The following is a 14,415-nucleotide window of genomic DNA, read 5'->3' as shown; positions in this document are numbered from 1 at the left end:
GTGCTTCTTACGATCTTCCCATTAACCCACTTTATCAACAACTACGCATAATTCCTAAACAATGGCTGAATTCGCCAGGCAAGAAACACCATTGTTTGCCCTCCGTTACGTCACAGAGGTAAAATTACTTCAGCGGGATTGGAGGAAAACAAGTCAAACAAGATAGAAACGCCCCCGGCTATAACTGACGTGTTCTCACCTTAAACGTGTTTATGATGAAAAGTTTCTTTTCTCACGTCATAAACCACATTGTGTTTTTATAATTCTGCACATAAAAAGTATAACTAAACACACATTGTGTATAGTTTCCGATATTATCGATAATCGCATCCCATTTATCAAACTGATATTTTTCCTGACAACCTCCAGGAAACCCAAGCAATGATAATTGCGGTAAAACTTGGTCATAATCCGGATTAGATTTGTCAGAAAAATTATTCCGGGTCCGAAGCTTTTTCTTAAAAATATAATAATAAAGCATAGAAAAATAAAATAAAGCATAGAAAATTGTTCGTTCCTTTATTTTCGCACAAATTAGGCGAATTTTCGAATTAATCCGAATTAACCGAAGTTCTACTGTATCACAAACCAAATGTTGTTCTCTTAAATATCGCTCGTTCTACAGGAAATACGGTTTAATTACAATTTGTGTATTAAGAAAGATTACAACGCTCGATCAGCATCAGATGATAACATTAAGTCGGTTACATCAGTCTTAATGTTGTAGCAAGTTTGGTTTAAACTTCCTTGGAAATATGGATTGGATTTTTAACATTTGGAAAATCCGAGAAAAAACTAAGCCAAAAAGTAATATTTAAAATAAACAAACGTAAATGAAGTTGTTTCAGTGAGACGTGGGTTAATTTGACACATAGTGTGATTTCAACCCACTTCATTACGTCACAAAGTACGATTATGACATCACATATGAAAACTTTGTCTCCTCAGCATCTGTCGCTTCAGGAAGGTTCCTTCCACTGGAATGTCGGCAATCGACGTCGCGCGCGATTTATGCAAATTATTCTCTACTGCAACGTCGTTCATGCTTTGTGACGCACTTAACTGATGCATCATCATCTCCCCTTGCTGACGTTGAATGTCAATTGTGTCGTCATAATATGCTTCAGTGTCGGATGGAATATACTTTGGAACATAAGGATCAACATCATACTCGTCGTTCCGCTTTAGTGAGTTGTTCCGCTCGATTTGCTTCATTCTTTTATATTGTTCGTGCTCCGGATGACGCATCGACGATCGAACCGATTCCACAGATCGAACCGATTGACGGTCTTCGTCATAAACAGGCTCACTGTGACGTCACATAATACTTTACAATGTGTATGAGTTAGTTCTTTCTTGGATGAAATCTACATTTAACTTATTGGCGCGATTAAAGATTAGTTTATAACAATTGTGCCAGGCATTTGAAATGGGAAAGGTCGAAATCTATCCTGGCTTCTTTGTGTACAAGTTGATGTAGGGGAGATATCAGTATCCCGGATGTTACCTGAACGGGTAATTCCAACCCTGGAAGGCCGGGTACATGTTGTGGATACTCGACAAACTCGCTGATCTTCGGAAACTCGGGTTCATGACGTCACGTGACTGACCTTCACGCTCGAGTGCCGCCAGATACTCGTCTGCGTTCACGTGGAAAAGTAGTTACAGTTTTGCAAATAAACTTGCATTGTGACGTCGCAAACCTTCAAATATAACACTTCTACGTCTTCTGTCATCATGGCCATGTGTCACGTGATGTTGCGGAAGCGGAAAGCGTCGGTAATTGTCCTCGTAACAATCACCATTATGATGTGGTATTTTTTTCTCATCATCAAACTTATCATCTTCACCGCGAAGTTTTTTGACTCGTTTTATTAAAGATCTAAAATTAAAAATATTTTTTTGGAATAAATCAGAATAAAAGGTACAACAGTCAATTATTAATTTCAGTAAATTTACCTTCTGAAAATGTAAGCAGTCCCGACCATAAGAAAGACGAAACACCCAACAGCGATCAGAATGTAAACATAAACATTTAAACCTCCATCGCTCTTTGTCGTGTTTTCTGCCAACATAACAACTTGTTGCTATGCTCGTGATTTGGTTTCTACGGTCAGTCGAAGCTCATGCTAGCCTGTGTGGGCCTGCTACTGTGTAGGCCTGCTACTGTGTAGGCCTGCTACGTTATCGTAACCGCTTGATAAAAAAATTGCCATTTTATATTTACACGATTCGAATGGATTGTATTTTTCCATGATTTCAGTGATTGATTCAGTTCAGATTCAGTGAAATGATATTTAATCTTTCAGTTAAATCACCTTCTTCGTTGGAACCAGGTTGGTAGTTTGGTCCGTACAAAACCCTGCGATCACCGTTGGATGGTTGGTTTGGTTGCACCACTGTCACTACCGGTTGGGTGGTGGTTGTTTTACGTCGAACTGCGGGTCTGGCAATACAAAAACTATCACTAACTGGGGTTCGAACCCACAACCTTCGTACCTTGTTCGAGGTGGGAGTGTAGGCGCTGACGTCACCGGGCCTTGCGCACGAATACTGCGGTCTAAAAGATGCGAAGAAATCAAATAGAAATGAGATGGTGAGTATTGTATTCAAATCAGGTTTAATTAACGTTAATTCACAAACAGTGGATAAAAAACACTTCTTTGAAAACCGCAGACAATGCCGACATTTTGGTTTCGTGATAAAAACTTTCCCGACCTCTCAACCCTGGCTGGAGGGTCTTGGGTTCGATTCTCACCGAAGCCATGAAACCTCTGTGAGCGACAACCGTGATATCGGCCTGCAGATCGATCCGCAACTCCGAACCTACACAATTGAAACAACAACGTGTTATTGTACGTGACGTAATGGCCATTACGTCAGCTCTAACCTAACGTGACGTAATCTCCTGGCACTTTGCTTCCACAGAATCTTCCCTGAGATTTCCTCACTTCCAGATCTATGACGTCAACGAATTGTGACGCACATCTTCCGTTCTCTTTCTCTTGAAGGTCGATTGTTTCGAAAGAAATGCGGACGCGAGAACCCGGAATTCCGTAAAAGCTGAAACAAACAATCGAATTAAGCTGTGTGGAAAGCGGTCTGTGTCACTGGCCCAACTCCGCCTACAAAATAAGAATTGGTCAATCAGAAAAGGGCTCGGAATGCTCAAGAGCGTTGGTTGGAACCCCACTGGGAGGATCTCCCAACTTAGCTACGTTTCCACTACAGCCTGCTTACATCCAAGTGCACTGATATTGTCCATGGATCCGATCCGTATACCCGGCGTTGCGGATCGTTGCCCAATTACTCGAAACCTCGATGTTGTTGATGCAGTGAATCCCTAAACAAAATCCTTCTGTTACATAACACATATAGTTGTATTATGACGCAACAACTAACATGAGGGGTCTTGAAGTGGGGGTTCGTCTTTGTGCGGCCTCAGGACAGGAAAGATCAACTCCTTCGGTTTGCCGGGTCGGGGCGCTCCGCTGATAGGATTGAAAGTCAAATTATTCGATCTCAAATAAAATTTACGGAAATCAACTTCTTACAGATGGTGACAAAATACACGGTTAATGTTTTTATAAATTAACGTGAGATTGTAAACAGATGGGTCCAAAAAAACGGGTTTGCTCGTTGGTTGGAAAGATTGAAAGGTTAGCCCATGTTCTGCATAGTCCACGTGTTACGGGATAAAGCTAATGATTTATTAGGTTTACCTGCTCGGCCTCCGATTGGTTGGTTTTCTTACAACTGGCCTCCTATTGGTTGGCCGCCATTTTCCATCAGTGCTTCCTGCAAAAGTCTTTCATTAAATAAAAAAATAAAGTTAATTTGTCGAAATATAATTGTCTGGTTTGGACATTGCTAAATGTAAAATCCCAAATAGCAATTTTCATTCAACTTACACGGAATTTGAAATTTTCTACCACAAATTTTTGTTACCAAGTGTTGGTGATTGTTCCACTAAACGTGTTTGTTGAGAAGGTTAAAGTTGCATTGAATCTTATGGCATCCCTAATGCTGGACAAGGCTTGCTAAATTTCCAGCATCACAACCCAGTTACCATGTGTTACATCTGTAACCAAGTGATACAGGATCACTCACCTTTCTTCTTAGGTTTCTTCTGTTGTGCTGTTGTAGATATAATGACGTCACAAACAACTATAGCTAAACACAAATATTTAAAACAATGGAATTTTCCCATCTTAGAATATTGTTCCTGTTCGGACTGAAAGAACAAACTGTTAAAAGTTTCTCCAATAATAGCTTGGCAAGGAAGCTCATTCATTACCTCTCTAGTCTAACCCCAACCTCATCAATCACAGCACTTTTCTTCGAACATTAAACACGTTTAGCTCGCATTTATTCACAATTCCCCCCAAATGAAAACATTTTTTTTTAGTTATTGAAATATTTGCCAGCAAGTTTCTCATGAAACCCAATAATTACAAACCGGTTCGCCAACAACCTTACTTTCTGTCACTCTACAAACAACCTTACTTTCTGTCACTCTGTATCCACAACACAAATATAATTCATCTCAAATCAACGACAACAAGTTGCGGAAAACTTTAACACAAACCAACTTGTAAAGCAACCGCTTACTTTGGCCGTCTTCTCAATTGTACAACGCAAGGCAAAAATGCCCTCGAGCAAAATCGCGTCCTTTTCTTTATGACGTAACAACTCTCACGTCAATGATGCTAGTTAAGTCGGCTATGTTTAATTCTGATTATCGCGAGTTCCTCTTCATCAGCTGGCTGTCTGATAAAAATCAAGAAGCAACCTTCAATTCTTAAACAACTGTTTCTTTGCGAAACGAAGTGGAATTTGTATTTGGAGAAATATCTGGTGGTAAAAAAGGCACAGAGAGAAATCGACCAATTTCACATTGTGGGCGACCAGAATATTGTGGTTGAAAAACTTTTGTAGGTTTTTTTCACCTTCGGGCAAATTTAAACGGAAAACGCAAATTTATTTTAAACAATGGAGGATCTACACTTTCTTTCCGGTTTAATTGGAAATTAACTAAGGAATAAAAGTTTATTATGCACAAGCATTATGCAGTCTAATGTGCGGCAATATGCAGTCAAATATGCGGCAATATGCAGCTTCTTCAGTACCAGTCGTAGAGATAACTTCTACTTTCCCTGGGTATGATGAATGTTGACCGGTATTTCCTCCAACGATTCCTTAATAAGTGTGAAAATAAATATTAATCCGTCCAATTACAACAGACTTTATTATTTGCCGATATAACGTATACTGTGAAACTTATAATTATAGGAAGTGATCAATTTTATGAAAAACTCGTTGTTTAAAATAAAACATCCCGGATATTTGCCATAGAAATCGCCAGAATTCGATGTAAGAATTTTATGTCAAGGGTTAAACTCACCAAAGTCTAAGAATGAAAGCGGCGAGGAAGACAATGGCGAGTAGAACTAATGTGATTGTTAATGCTGGTGTGAAAGCACTCGCCTCACCTGAAAATAATGACTATGACGTCACAAACGAAAAGAAAACGTTGTAAGCACCACACATTCGTCACAACAAATAGGAACGGCCGTTTTGTTGCCAAACAATAAGAGACCTTTGTCATTAAATATTCATGCTTGGTTATTTTAGTTCGTAATTGCTGTTGTTTTATAAAATAGCTTCGCGGTTTATTACTTAAGCGAGTTGCAGAATTTCTGCTCCGTCCGTCTTAAAATATTAATACCCGGCATTCAGTAATGGAGTGCTGGCTCGAAAATTACCTACCACTCATCCGAAAGCCATCAACGACTGACGTTTCCCGAAATTCTTCTGGCCCCACGTAATTAAATTTCATCAATATTTAATTTTATCTCCCTGATTACAGAATTAGTGTAAAGTGGAACAAACATTAACCAACCTGTAAATTCTGGTGCCGTCGTTGTTTCAAAGTTTGTCTGGTTTATTAGCATCTTCACATTTTTCCAAAGTTTTAGTTACTTAAGTTCTAAAATAGTTAAAAAGCAGCTTGTCGTCATGGGTTTTGTTTGACATAAATGTTGCATGAACATTGTTATGGGTCTAGTTAATAGTTGAATTTGAAATCCGCATTAATATGAAGAGCAAAATACTTTGCCGGGGTTGGGCATTAATGTTTTACAAAATTATTGCACAACAAGGTAATTGGCAAGCGTAAAATCCATTATTTCCAGCCTTTAGTTATACGTTTAACGGGTTACAAACCACTGATCATATGTCAGTTAAACTCATAATAAACAAGCACATGGTCTTGTCCATGGGGAATATTATCTACTCTACCCCGGGGGATTAATTGACATCGCCTGTAATGAATAAAACAAACAATCACAATTCAGACTGACTTGTTTTGTATCGATTGTTATGACAAAACGAACATCTTTGTTAAATCACTTATGTCGTCACAGTACGCAACATAAGTTGTAAGAGAGCTGCTTTTGTGCTGAGAGAAATCCCAAAGTAATTCCAGTGCTATTGGCTCGACCGCTTATTGAGCTTGGTTTTCTAACCTTTGTGGCGTAACAATGCACTACTCAAGTACTTCGGACTTAGCAATTTATTGTTAGATTTCGCAGAGAACGATTGAAGTATTCGATAATTCCCTCTGAAAGTTAGATAGCAACTTTGTTCGTCGGGCCAAAGAGTTCTCATGAATTATTGATGGATTCAACAAATATCTCAACATTTTCTATAATTACTTCTGTGTGCGCAGCAACCTCACAATAATAAACACTATTTACTTCTTACCCACTGTAATGTGTGCAACAACCTCACAATAATAAACACTATTTACTTCTCACCCACTGTAAAGTGTGCAACAACCTCACAATAATAAACACTGTTTACTTCTCACCCACTGTAAAGTGTGCAACAACCTCACAATAACAAACACTGTTTACTTCTCACCCACTGTAAAGTGTGCAACAACCTCACAATAATAAACACTATTTACTTCTCACCCACTGTAAAGTGTGCAACAACCTCACAATAATAAACACTATTTACTTCTCACCCACTGTAAAGTGTGCAACAACCTCACAATAATAAACACTGTTTACTTCTTACCCACTGTAAAGTGTGCAGCAACCTCACAATATTAAATACTAAATTCTTTGTATTTTATTGTTAGTACAGAATAAGTCTGACACAAACCCATTTATTACTGCCTGTTTCATAAACATGGAAGGGAGACGGTTTTAATGCCTATAGCTTCGACGCCTTCACCACAATCCAGAATCCTGTTTTTACCCAAACTTCCCTTTTTCCCTCACTTCGTTGCAATGCGTGATCACTCGACCGGAAAGCCTGACGAAGTTTGCGGCAAAAAAGTCATTTTTACTGCAACAATTTAAAGTTCATCTGTGGTTAATGCACGAGTTCAACCAATAACGCCACCATCGAAATGTTATTTAACAGGAAAGCAGTTTGAAGCTCTTGTTTGAGGTGGGATTCGAACCTTTACCCTTTGGCGTTCAACGCAAATCCACACGGTTTCACCCGGTTGGTGGGGTTTTGTGAAGTTCGTAGTTGGTTTGAAATTTGCGTTCAAAGTTGTTTGTTATTATGACGTCACAACAACAACAGTCTGGAGCCTCAAGGCTTGAAAATGAATCACGTGGTTAGCGATATCGCAGCTTCGGGCGTTTTGTCGGCGTCATAAAGTTTAACAAGATTCTCGAATCGCACACAATCAGTTGTTGCCGGAAAGTGAATCAACATTGTCACGTCACAGGGAAAAACAGAGATAAAGAACGTTAGTTAAAACTTTCTTTGCAGTGTAAGCTTTGTATAGCGACATGTTTATGTGGTTGGCGATTTTGACTTTTGGTTGTTCCGTGTTATCGCAGCCAATCGTGCTTCTGCCACCTGTCCCAGGTACACGAGACTTCCAACTAAATATTCGTAACCTTTTTGTAATTACATAACTTAACAATTAAAGTAACTTATTCAAACTTGGAGAACTTATGATTTCTATAGTTGATGGAATCTCATTCGAGTCTGGGTTAGAAGAATGCACAACGATTGATGCAAATGGAACAGAATCTTCGATAGCTTACGATCCGTGCGTATCGTTTTGCTGCGGTGAGATTCGAAAAAAAAACAAATATTATTTAAAACTTTGAACGTAGTTAAAGCCACGATAAATCGTTTGTATCTGTTTGCTTCTTGCAAAGATTGAGTGAATCCAAGCAAGTATATTGCTTCTACACTAGGTGGCTCCATCGTGCCGAAGAACAGCAGTTACAGATGTTGTGGATCGGAAACTCATGGCTCTCCATATCATCCACAGTAAGTCCATATTGTTAATAATGTTGATGCTTTGCTTAGAATAAAAGTTTAGAATGGGGTGGATTTAACTGAATGACAGACAAACTTATTTTGATGAACATAACTGTGTAGGTGAGTACACAGGGTAAGGCGAAGTCTTAATTACGATGGTTGCAACTTTCAAAGTTAACACCATCATATTGTTTGCAGTTGTTGAATTATCTTTGTTTGATGTTGAAAGGTTTGCAAAGCAAGCAGAACTGATGTGATTAATGAATAAAAAGTGGATCAATTTAAAAACCGAAGGCCCCTGACAGGCTGTCGATCGCACGCCGTATCGATATAATTCATCTGGGTTGTCCACAGATCGCTTTGTGGAATTAAATATTTACTCAAGTAGAACTGATATTTGATGATGGATTGTTGACTTTTCGCAGAATGGAGATCTGTTGCAAATGGTGGACGGGGATTGGGAAAGCTTACCCGAAACGTGAGATGAGGAACGGATACGGATGTTGCGGAGCGGAGAAGATTTACTGGCCGGGAAGTCAAAGTTGTTGCTATGGACATGGGGAAGCACCTTCCATCTATAACCGCCCGACTGAACTTTGTTGCTCTGGCAACGCGGTGGGATGACGTCATTATCTGGTCAGGGCAACTTAAACAACTTTCCATTCCAGGTTCCAACCAGAACGCAACATTTCTGGGAATCAAAATGTTGCGGGATGACGTCATCGTACAATCCCAACGTGGAATCGTGTCCTTGTAACGACGGGACGGTGGTTCCTGGACCTCAAAGTAGAGCTGATTGTTGCTACGGGGCTGGCGGTGAAAAGGCTGCTTACGACACAGATACTCAGTTCTGTTGTTTAGGATCGGTGAGTTTAGAACGACTAATCTAACATATCGGGTAAGTTTTAGACGATTATCAAACATATCGGGTGAGTTTTAGACGATTATCAAACATATCGTGTAATTTTTAGACGATTATCAAACATATCATGTAAGTTTTAGACGATCATCAAACATATCGTGTAATTTTTAGACGATTATCAAACATATCATGTAAGTTTTAGACGATTATCAAACATATTGTGTAAGTTTTCTGTCATGATTCATACCACGATCATTATTCATCGGGTAGAACGTTCTTCTTCAACAAGTTGTTGATAATCCCAACACTTTACACTCGGTTTTAAGCGAAAAATGTCATTCAGGTAACTGAACTCCGCCTGTTTTCCAGGTGGTTCCGACGGATCTGTCCTATCTTGCCTGGTATCCAAAATAACTCACAAACAGTGGTTGACGCTCAGAGTCGGGCGATATTTTATTTTAAATTACCAGAAATAATAAATAAAAGACCACACAGGCGCTAATCGCCAACCTGTATTTGTGAGTTATTTTGAATAATCTGTTTCAAGATCGAAATGTTACAAATGTGGTTAACAACCATTTGACCAGTTGTCTACGTTCAAAAACACCAACATACGAATGTGGTTAACAACCATTTGACCAGTTGTCTACGTTCAAAAACACGAACATACGAATGTGGTTAACAACCATTTGACCAGTTGTCTACGTTCAAAAACACGAACATACGAATGTGGTTAACAACCATTTGACCAGTTGTCTACGTTCAAAAACACCAACATACGAATGTGGTTAACAACCATTTGACCAGTTGTCTACGTTCAAAAACACCAACATACGAATGTGGTTAACAACCATTTGACCAGTTGTCTACGTTCAAAAACACCAACATACGAATGTGGTTAACAACCATTTGACCAGTTGTCTACGTTCAAAAACACCAACATACGAATGTGGTTAACAACCATTTGACCAGTTGTCTACGTTCAAAAACACCAACATACGAATGTGGTTAACAACCATTTGACCAGTTGTCTACGTTCAAAAACACCAACATACGAATGTGGTTAACAACCATTTGACCAGTTGTCTACGTTCAAAAACACCAACATACAAATGTGTTTTTTGTAGATTGGTGAAATCGGTCAGGATTTCTGTTGCGACGGCGAAGTTGGAAGGACTGGTGATGACGTCTGCTGCAACAACGTTTTAGTTCCAGTGGTTCCCCATAACAAGAACATGACGTCATGCTGCAATAACGTGCCTTTCAACCCTAAGACGCATATTTGTTGTCAAGTTAGTGATCGAAGTAGAACCATTGTGACGTAATAGTGTTCTGCTTTTTCCATTGTTGGTCCTTTGTGTATATTGTTGACGTCACACTTTTTGTGTTATGACGTAAATATGCATTCGGACAAATTGACAGCTTGACATGACTGACAAAGGAATATTATTTCATCACAGTGATGTTGTTGCCAGGGTAACGTGCTTCCGATCGAGGAGGGTGAGGTTGAGTGTTGCGGGGGAAACCCCTACAACCCCCTTAAATCGATTTGTTGCGGGTCGAGTTTGTGGAGCGTGGAAACAGAAGGTACAGAATGTTGCGGAACAAACGCATTCTTTTCCGACAAAGGAAGCTTTTGTTGCGATGACGTCGTTTATACTACGTCACCGGAAGTTAATGGAGACGCATGTTGCATAAGAGGTGACGTCATCACGTTCTATTACAAGGAAGGAAGCGAAATTTGCTGCAAGTAAGGAAAGCCTTTGACACCTTTGCTGAATTTTTCACCAAAATATTCATTTTTACAGCGGAGTTCTTGGAAATCGAACTTTTGGCGATCAGTGTTGCGGGACTTCCCCTTATTCAAAAAAAAAAAAGTCATTATTAATGAGAATTTTGCTTCTGATATATGAGATTGTATTCGACAGTTCACAGGGCAAGTTCATCAGATTCAAAACCTGCATAATTCCATGTTAACCAGTTTTAGAGTTAAACATTTTTTTCAATTTATTCGTTTATAATAATTGACAAGCAAACATTGCAAAATATTCGTGAAATGACGTATTTCTGACGTCAGGTGATTCTTGTTGCCACGGGAAACCGTACTTCAAACGCGACCAGAACCAATGGAAGACGATATGTTGTGAAAATGGTCCGTTCGGACCATACAAGACACCATCCTGCTGTGGAGGGGATGGTTACGACATACAAGGTGGCGCTGTTTGTTGTGGCGGGAAAGCTACAACAAATTTAACGTGAGTTGTTTAAAATTGTAAAGAATTGTTTAAACTTTCATAGCAGGGATAGAACGTAATTTGAATATGCGAAATTTACAACTAAAACTTCACTTGTTTTCCATTGTTTTATTTATTTTATTTATGTTTGATACGTCACAGTTGGCCTGCTTGTTGCGTCAACGTAGGTTATGACGCAAGTACCCACGTGTGTTGCGGTTCAACTGTTTATCCTGGAGCAAGCAACATCGTATCATGTTGTGGAGTTTATCCGTACAATCGGATGAGCGAACTGTGTTGCCAAGGAGTGAACGCAAGCCTTCCTGTAGGTTGGTACGATTTCTATTGGGCAAATGAGCAAGTCGTGGTAACAGAGCTGCCGGCAACTGACCTTGATTCAAACATTAGTTCAGTTTGTGACAGCTCGGTGGTGACGGTTCTACGATAGTGGTTCTGGTATTTAAATGTGCTGAAACAGAGGCGAAACCAAATTTGACGTGATTTCTCGCAACCTGGAAAGTTCACAAAATATCTTAAACTTTCCATGACGTCATTTCACATAAATTTATTTATTGTAAAAACCCTCAGGTAACTTTGAGAATATTTGTTGCATGGTTTCTGTGCAGGAACGCCCGTGAGCCGGGGAGAATGTTGCGGCATTGAAGCCTTCAACAAAGACGACGATCTATGCTGTGATGACGTCATCATGAACAAGACGTATTCATTTAACAGCCAATGTTGTGGACATGAGGTTTATGACGACACAAAGAAGATATGCTGCAAACCGAATGTGAGATAATGTTGTTTCCATTACAAACACTGCTGGTCTGCAATGTGATTATCACACATTAACAAGCACCAACAATATAATAAAGTGCAGTTAGTTAAAGCAGTAACTGAGTCCTCTAGTTGGGTTCGAACCAGCAACATCTTAACTTTGTGCATATATTGGTGCATGAAATGTCTAACATTTCCACTGTAGGTTAGTAATGGCCGTCAACGGGATTCGAACCAGCCACCCCTACACTTTTGTAACAAACCTATGAAAATAACGAAACTTATTGGCGTTATTATTTCTAAACATTGATATTCGTCTGCACAGGATGGCGGGGAACCGATCCTTTATGACCGAATATACGGATCTAACTCACAATGCTGTGGTGACGTCATATATGACGACACCGTTCAGTTCTGTTGCGACGGATACTTACGTGATAAAGAGTTTGATGAGTCAGCATGTTGCGCTGGTTCCATTTATGACCGAACAAAGAAAATTTGCTGTCGTCATTACCTGCAAGATGTAAGTAACATTTCCCACATAATTTGCATATTGCGTTTTCAGCTTTGCCGAGGTTCGAACCTTCAACCTCTTGATCTTAATTCCCGGTTGTTTTTAGATAAGCCCAAGTGTTCCTTGGGATTGGGCTGAGTGTTGTGGATCCGAATGCTTCTACAAAGGAAAACAATCTTGCTGTTACGACAGAATTTATCAAGATAACGCAAGAACCAACGTCACTTGCTCTAACTTCTGATGACGTCATCAGGACAATGGCGTGTGATAGATTTTTCAATAAACGAGACATGTTGCACAATATTGGTCGGTTTAAATACGGTCAAAAGGTTGCGGGTTCAAATCCCGGTGATTGCAGATGAGTTTTCAGAATAGTGAAGAAAGTTTTTATTAAGTTATTATTCCTTGCTTACTTTAGGAGTAGTAATGTGTTGCGTACCGGGGATTGATGGTTCGAACCCCATCTAATCAACGTGTCGCACAGGTGGGAAGGTGTACGATAGTTCAAGTGGGGCACAGTGCTGTGGGTCAGAATTCAATGGAAATCCATATTTCCCGAGGTTCAACTTTTGTGTTCGGACCGAAATACCGACAATAACTCTGACTTTTCAACAAACGTTATTTCCAGGTACCAGGAGTGTTGTTACTGGTGGACAGGCCACGGTAAGGGTCATTTCAAGTTCAACTATCAGTCGGTACTCAACGATAAATACGAATGCTGCGGGGTTGATCGCGTCAGATATGGCGTCATGAGTTGTTGCCATGGACACGACCTTCCCCCTCAAGTTTACAACACAAAGCGAGACTTGTGTTGCGGTGGACGGAGGGTAAGATTGGATTCTACTGGTACATGTCCCCCGCCCCCACGGGTTTGATATAATGACGTCACTGCTTCTGTCACACAAATCATGGGAATTTCCCCTTCTTGAAAATAATTTCTAAACTTTAAGTGGAAGGTATCGAAAAAGTTTTTTTTCCACAAATCTCTCACACGATTTTATTTATCCAGTTTATCCCAAAAACTTTACCAACAAAAATATGTAATGTTTGTTGAGGTTTGTTGCAACTTCTTTAGCTTTCGAATATTGTAATTTCTGCCGGAAATTTGGACTTAGCAATTTATTGTTAGATTTCGCAGAGAACGATTGAAGTATTCGATAATTCCCTCTGAAAGTTAGATAGCAACTTTGTTCGTCGGGCCAAAGAGTTCTCATGAATTATTGATGGATTCAACAAATATCTCAACATTTTCTATAATTACTTCTGTGTGCGCAGCAACCTCACAATAATAAACACTATTTACTTCTCACCCACTGTAAAGTGTGCAACAACCTCACAATAATAAACACTATTTACTTCTCACCCACTGTAAAGTGTGCAACAACCTCACAATAATAAACACTGTTTACTTCTTACCCACTGTAAAGTGTGCAGCAACCTCACAATATTAAATACTAAATTCTTTGTATTTTATTGTTAGTACAGAATAAGTCTGACACAAACCCATTTATTACTGCCTATTACATAAACATGGAAGGGAGACGGTTTTAATGCCTATAGCTTCGACGCCTTCACCACAATCCAGAATCCTGTTTTTACCCAAACTTCCCTTTTTCCCTCACTTCGTTGCAATGCGTGATCACTCGACCGGAAAGCCTGACGAAGTTTGCGGCAAAAAAGTCATTTTTACTGCAACAATTTAAAGTTCATCTGTGGTTAATGCACGAGTT

General features: G+C 39.5%; 2 protein-coding genes and 1 long non-coding RNA gene across 3 annotated transcripts; 1 reads left to right on the top strand and 2 right to left on the bottom strand.

Moving 5' to 3' along the window:
* Positions 1–519: 519 nt before the first annotated feature.
* LOC145906851 (uncharacterized) lies at positions 520–4,229 on the bottom strand. Its single transcript, XM_082994330.1, has 12 exons — positions 4,111–4,229; positions 3,723–3,798; positions 3,403–3,491; positions 3,241–3,343; positions 2,891–3,063; positions 2,719–2,826; positions 2,500–2,560; positions 2,319–2,446; positions 1,960–2,065; positions 1,704–1,882; positions 1,508–1,640; positions 520–1,309 (listed from the first exon to the last, which is right to left on the bottom strand). Exons 1-12 carry the CDS (start codon positions 4,208–4,210, stop codon positions 922–924), a joined length of 1,644 nt encoding a protein of 547 aa, XP_082850456.1. The 5' UTR covers positions 4,211–4,229; the 3' UTR covers positions 520–921.
* Positions 4,230–4,835: 606 nt separating this feature from the next.
* LOC145902091 (uncharacterized) lies at positions 4,836–6,613 on the bottom strand. Its single transcript, XR_014402574.1, has 3 exons — positions 5,903–6,613; positions 5,405–5,492; positions 4,836–5,198 (listed from the first exon to the last, which is right to left on the bottom strand). It is a non-coding gene; the product is annotated as an uncharacterized LOC145902091 (long non-coding RNA).
* A 1,094-nt stretch (positions 6,614–7,707) lies between these two features.
* Positions 7,708–12,979, top strand: LOC145906109 (uncharacterized). Its single transcript, XM_082993514.1, has 13 exons — positions 7,708–7,893; positions 7,996–8,100; positions 8,232–8,307; positions 8,724–8,913; positions 8,967–9,164; positions 10,288–10,452; positions 10,636–10,910; positions 10,969–11,096; positions 11,238–11,415; positions 11,557–11,723; positions 12,021–12,184; positions 12,497–12,694; positions 12,792–12,979. The coding sequence occupies exons 1-13, from the start codon at positions 7,815–7,817 to the stop codon at positions 12,924–12,926; spliced, it is 2,058 nt and encodes a 685-aa protein (XP_082849640.1). The 5' UTR covers positions 7,708–7,814; the 3' UTR covers positions 12,927–12,979.
* Positions 12,980–14,415: the final 1,436 nt, after the last annotated feature.

This window comes from Ascidia mentula, chromosome 1, assembly GCF_947561715.1.
Source record: "Ascidia mentula chromosome 1, kaAscMent1.1, whole genome shotgun sequence".
Classification (NCBI taxonomy): domain Eukaryota; kingdom Metazoa; phylum Chordata; class Ascidiacea; order Phlebobranchia; family Ascidiidae; genus Ascidia; species Ascidia mentula.
Note: the sequence above shows the minus strand (reverse complement) of the source record. Positions and strands in the feature narration are given on the sequence as shown.

Coding starts and splice junctions, on each gene's coding strand:
- LOC145906851 (XM_082994330.1), bottom strand. CDS start 4,210: ATGGGAAAATTCCATTGTTTTAAATATTTGTGTTTAGCTATAGTTGTT. Junction 2,447..2,499: donor ACACTCCCACCTCGAACAAG/GTACGAAGGTTG, acceptor TTGTATTGCCAG/ACCCGCAGTTCGACGTAAAA. Junction 1,883..1,959: donor ACTGCTTACATTTTCAGAAG/GTAAATTTACTG, acceptor TTTTAATTTTAG/ATCTTTAATAAAACGAGTCA.
- LOC145906109 (XM_082993514.1), top strand. CDS start 7,815: ATGTTTATGTGGTTGGCGATTTTGACTTTTGGTTGTTCCGTGTTATCG. Junction 8,101..8,231: donor GTGCGTATCGTTTTGCTGCG/GTGAGATTCGAA, acceptor CTTCTACACTAG/GTGGCTCCATCGTGCCGAAG. Junction 10,453..10,635: donor AGACGCATATTTGTTGTCAA/GTTAGTGATCGA, acceptor TGTTGTTGCCAG/GGTAACGTGCTTCCGATCGA.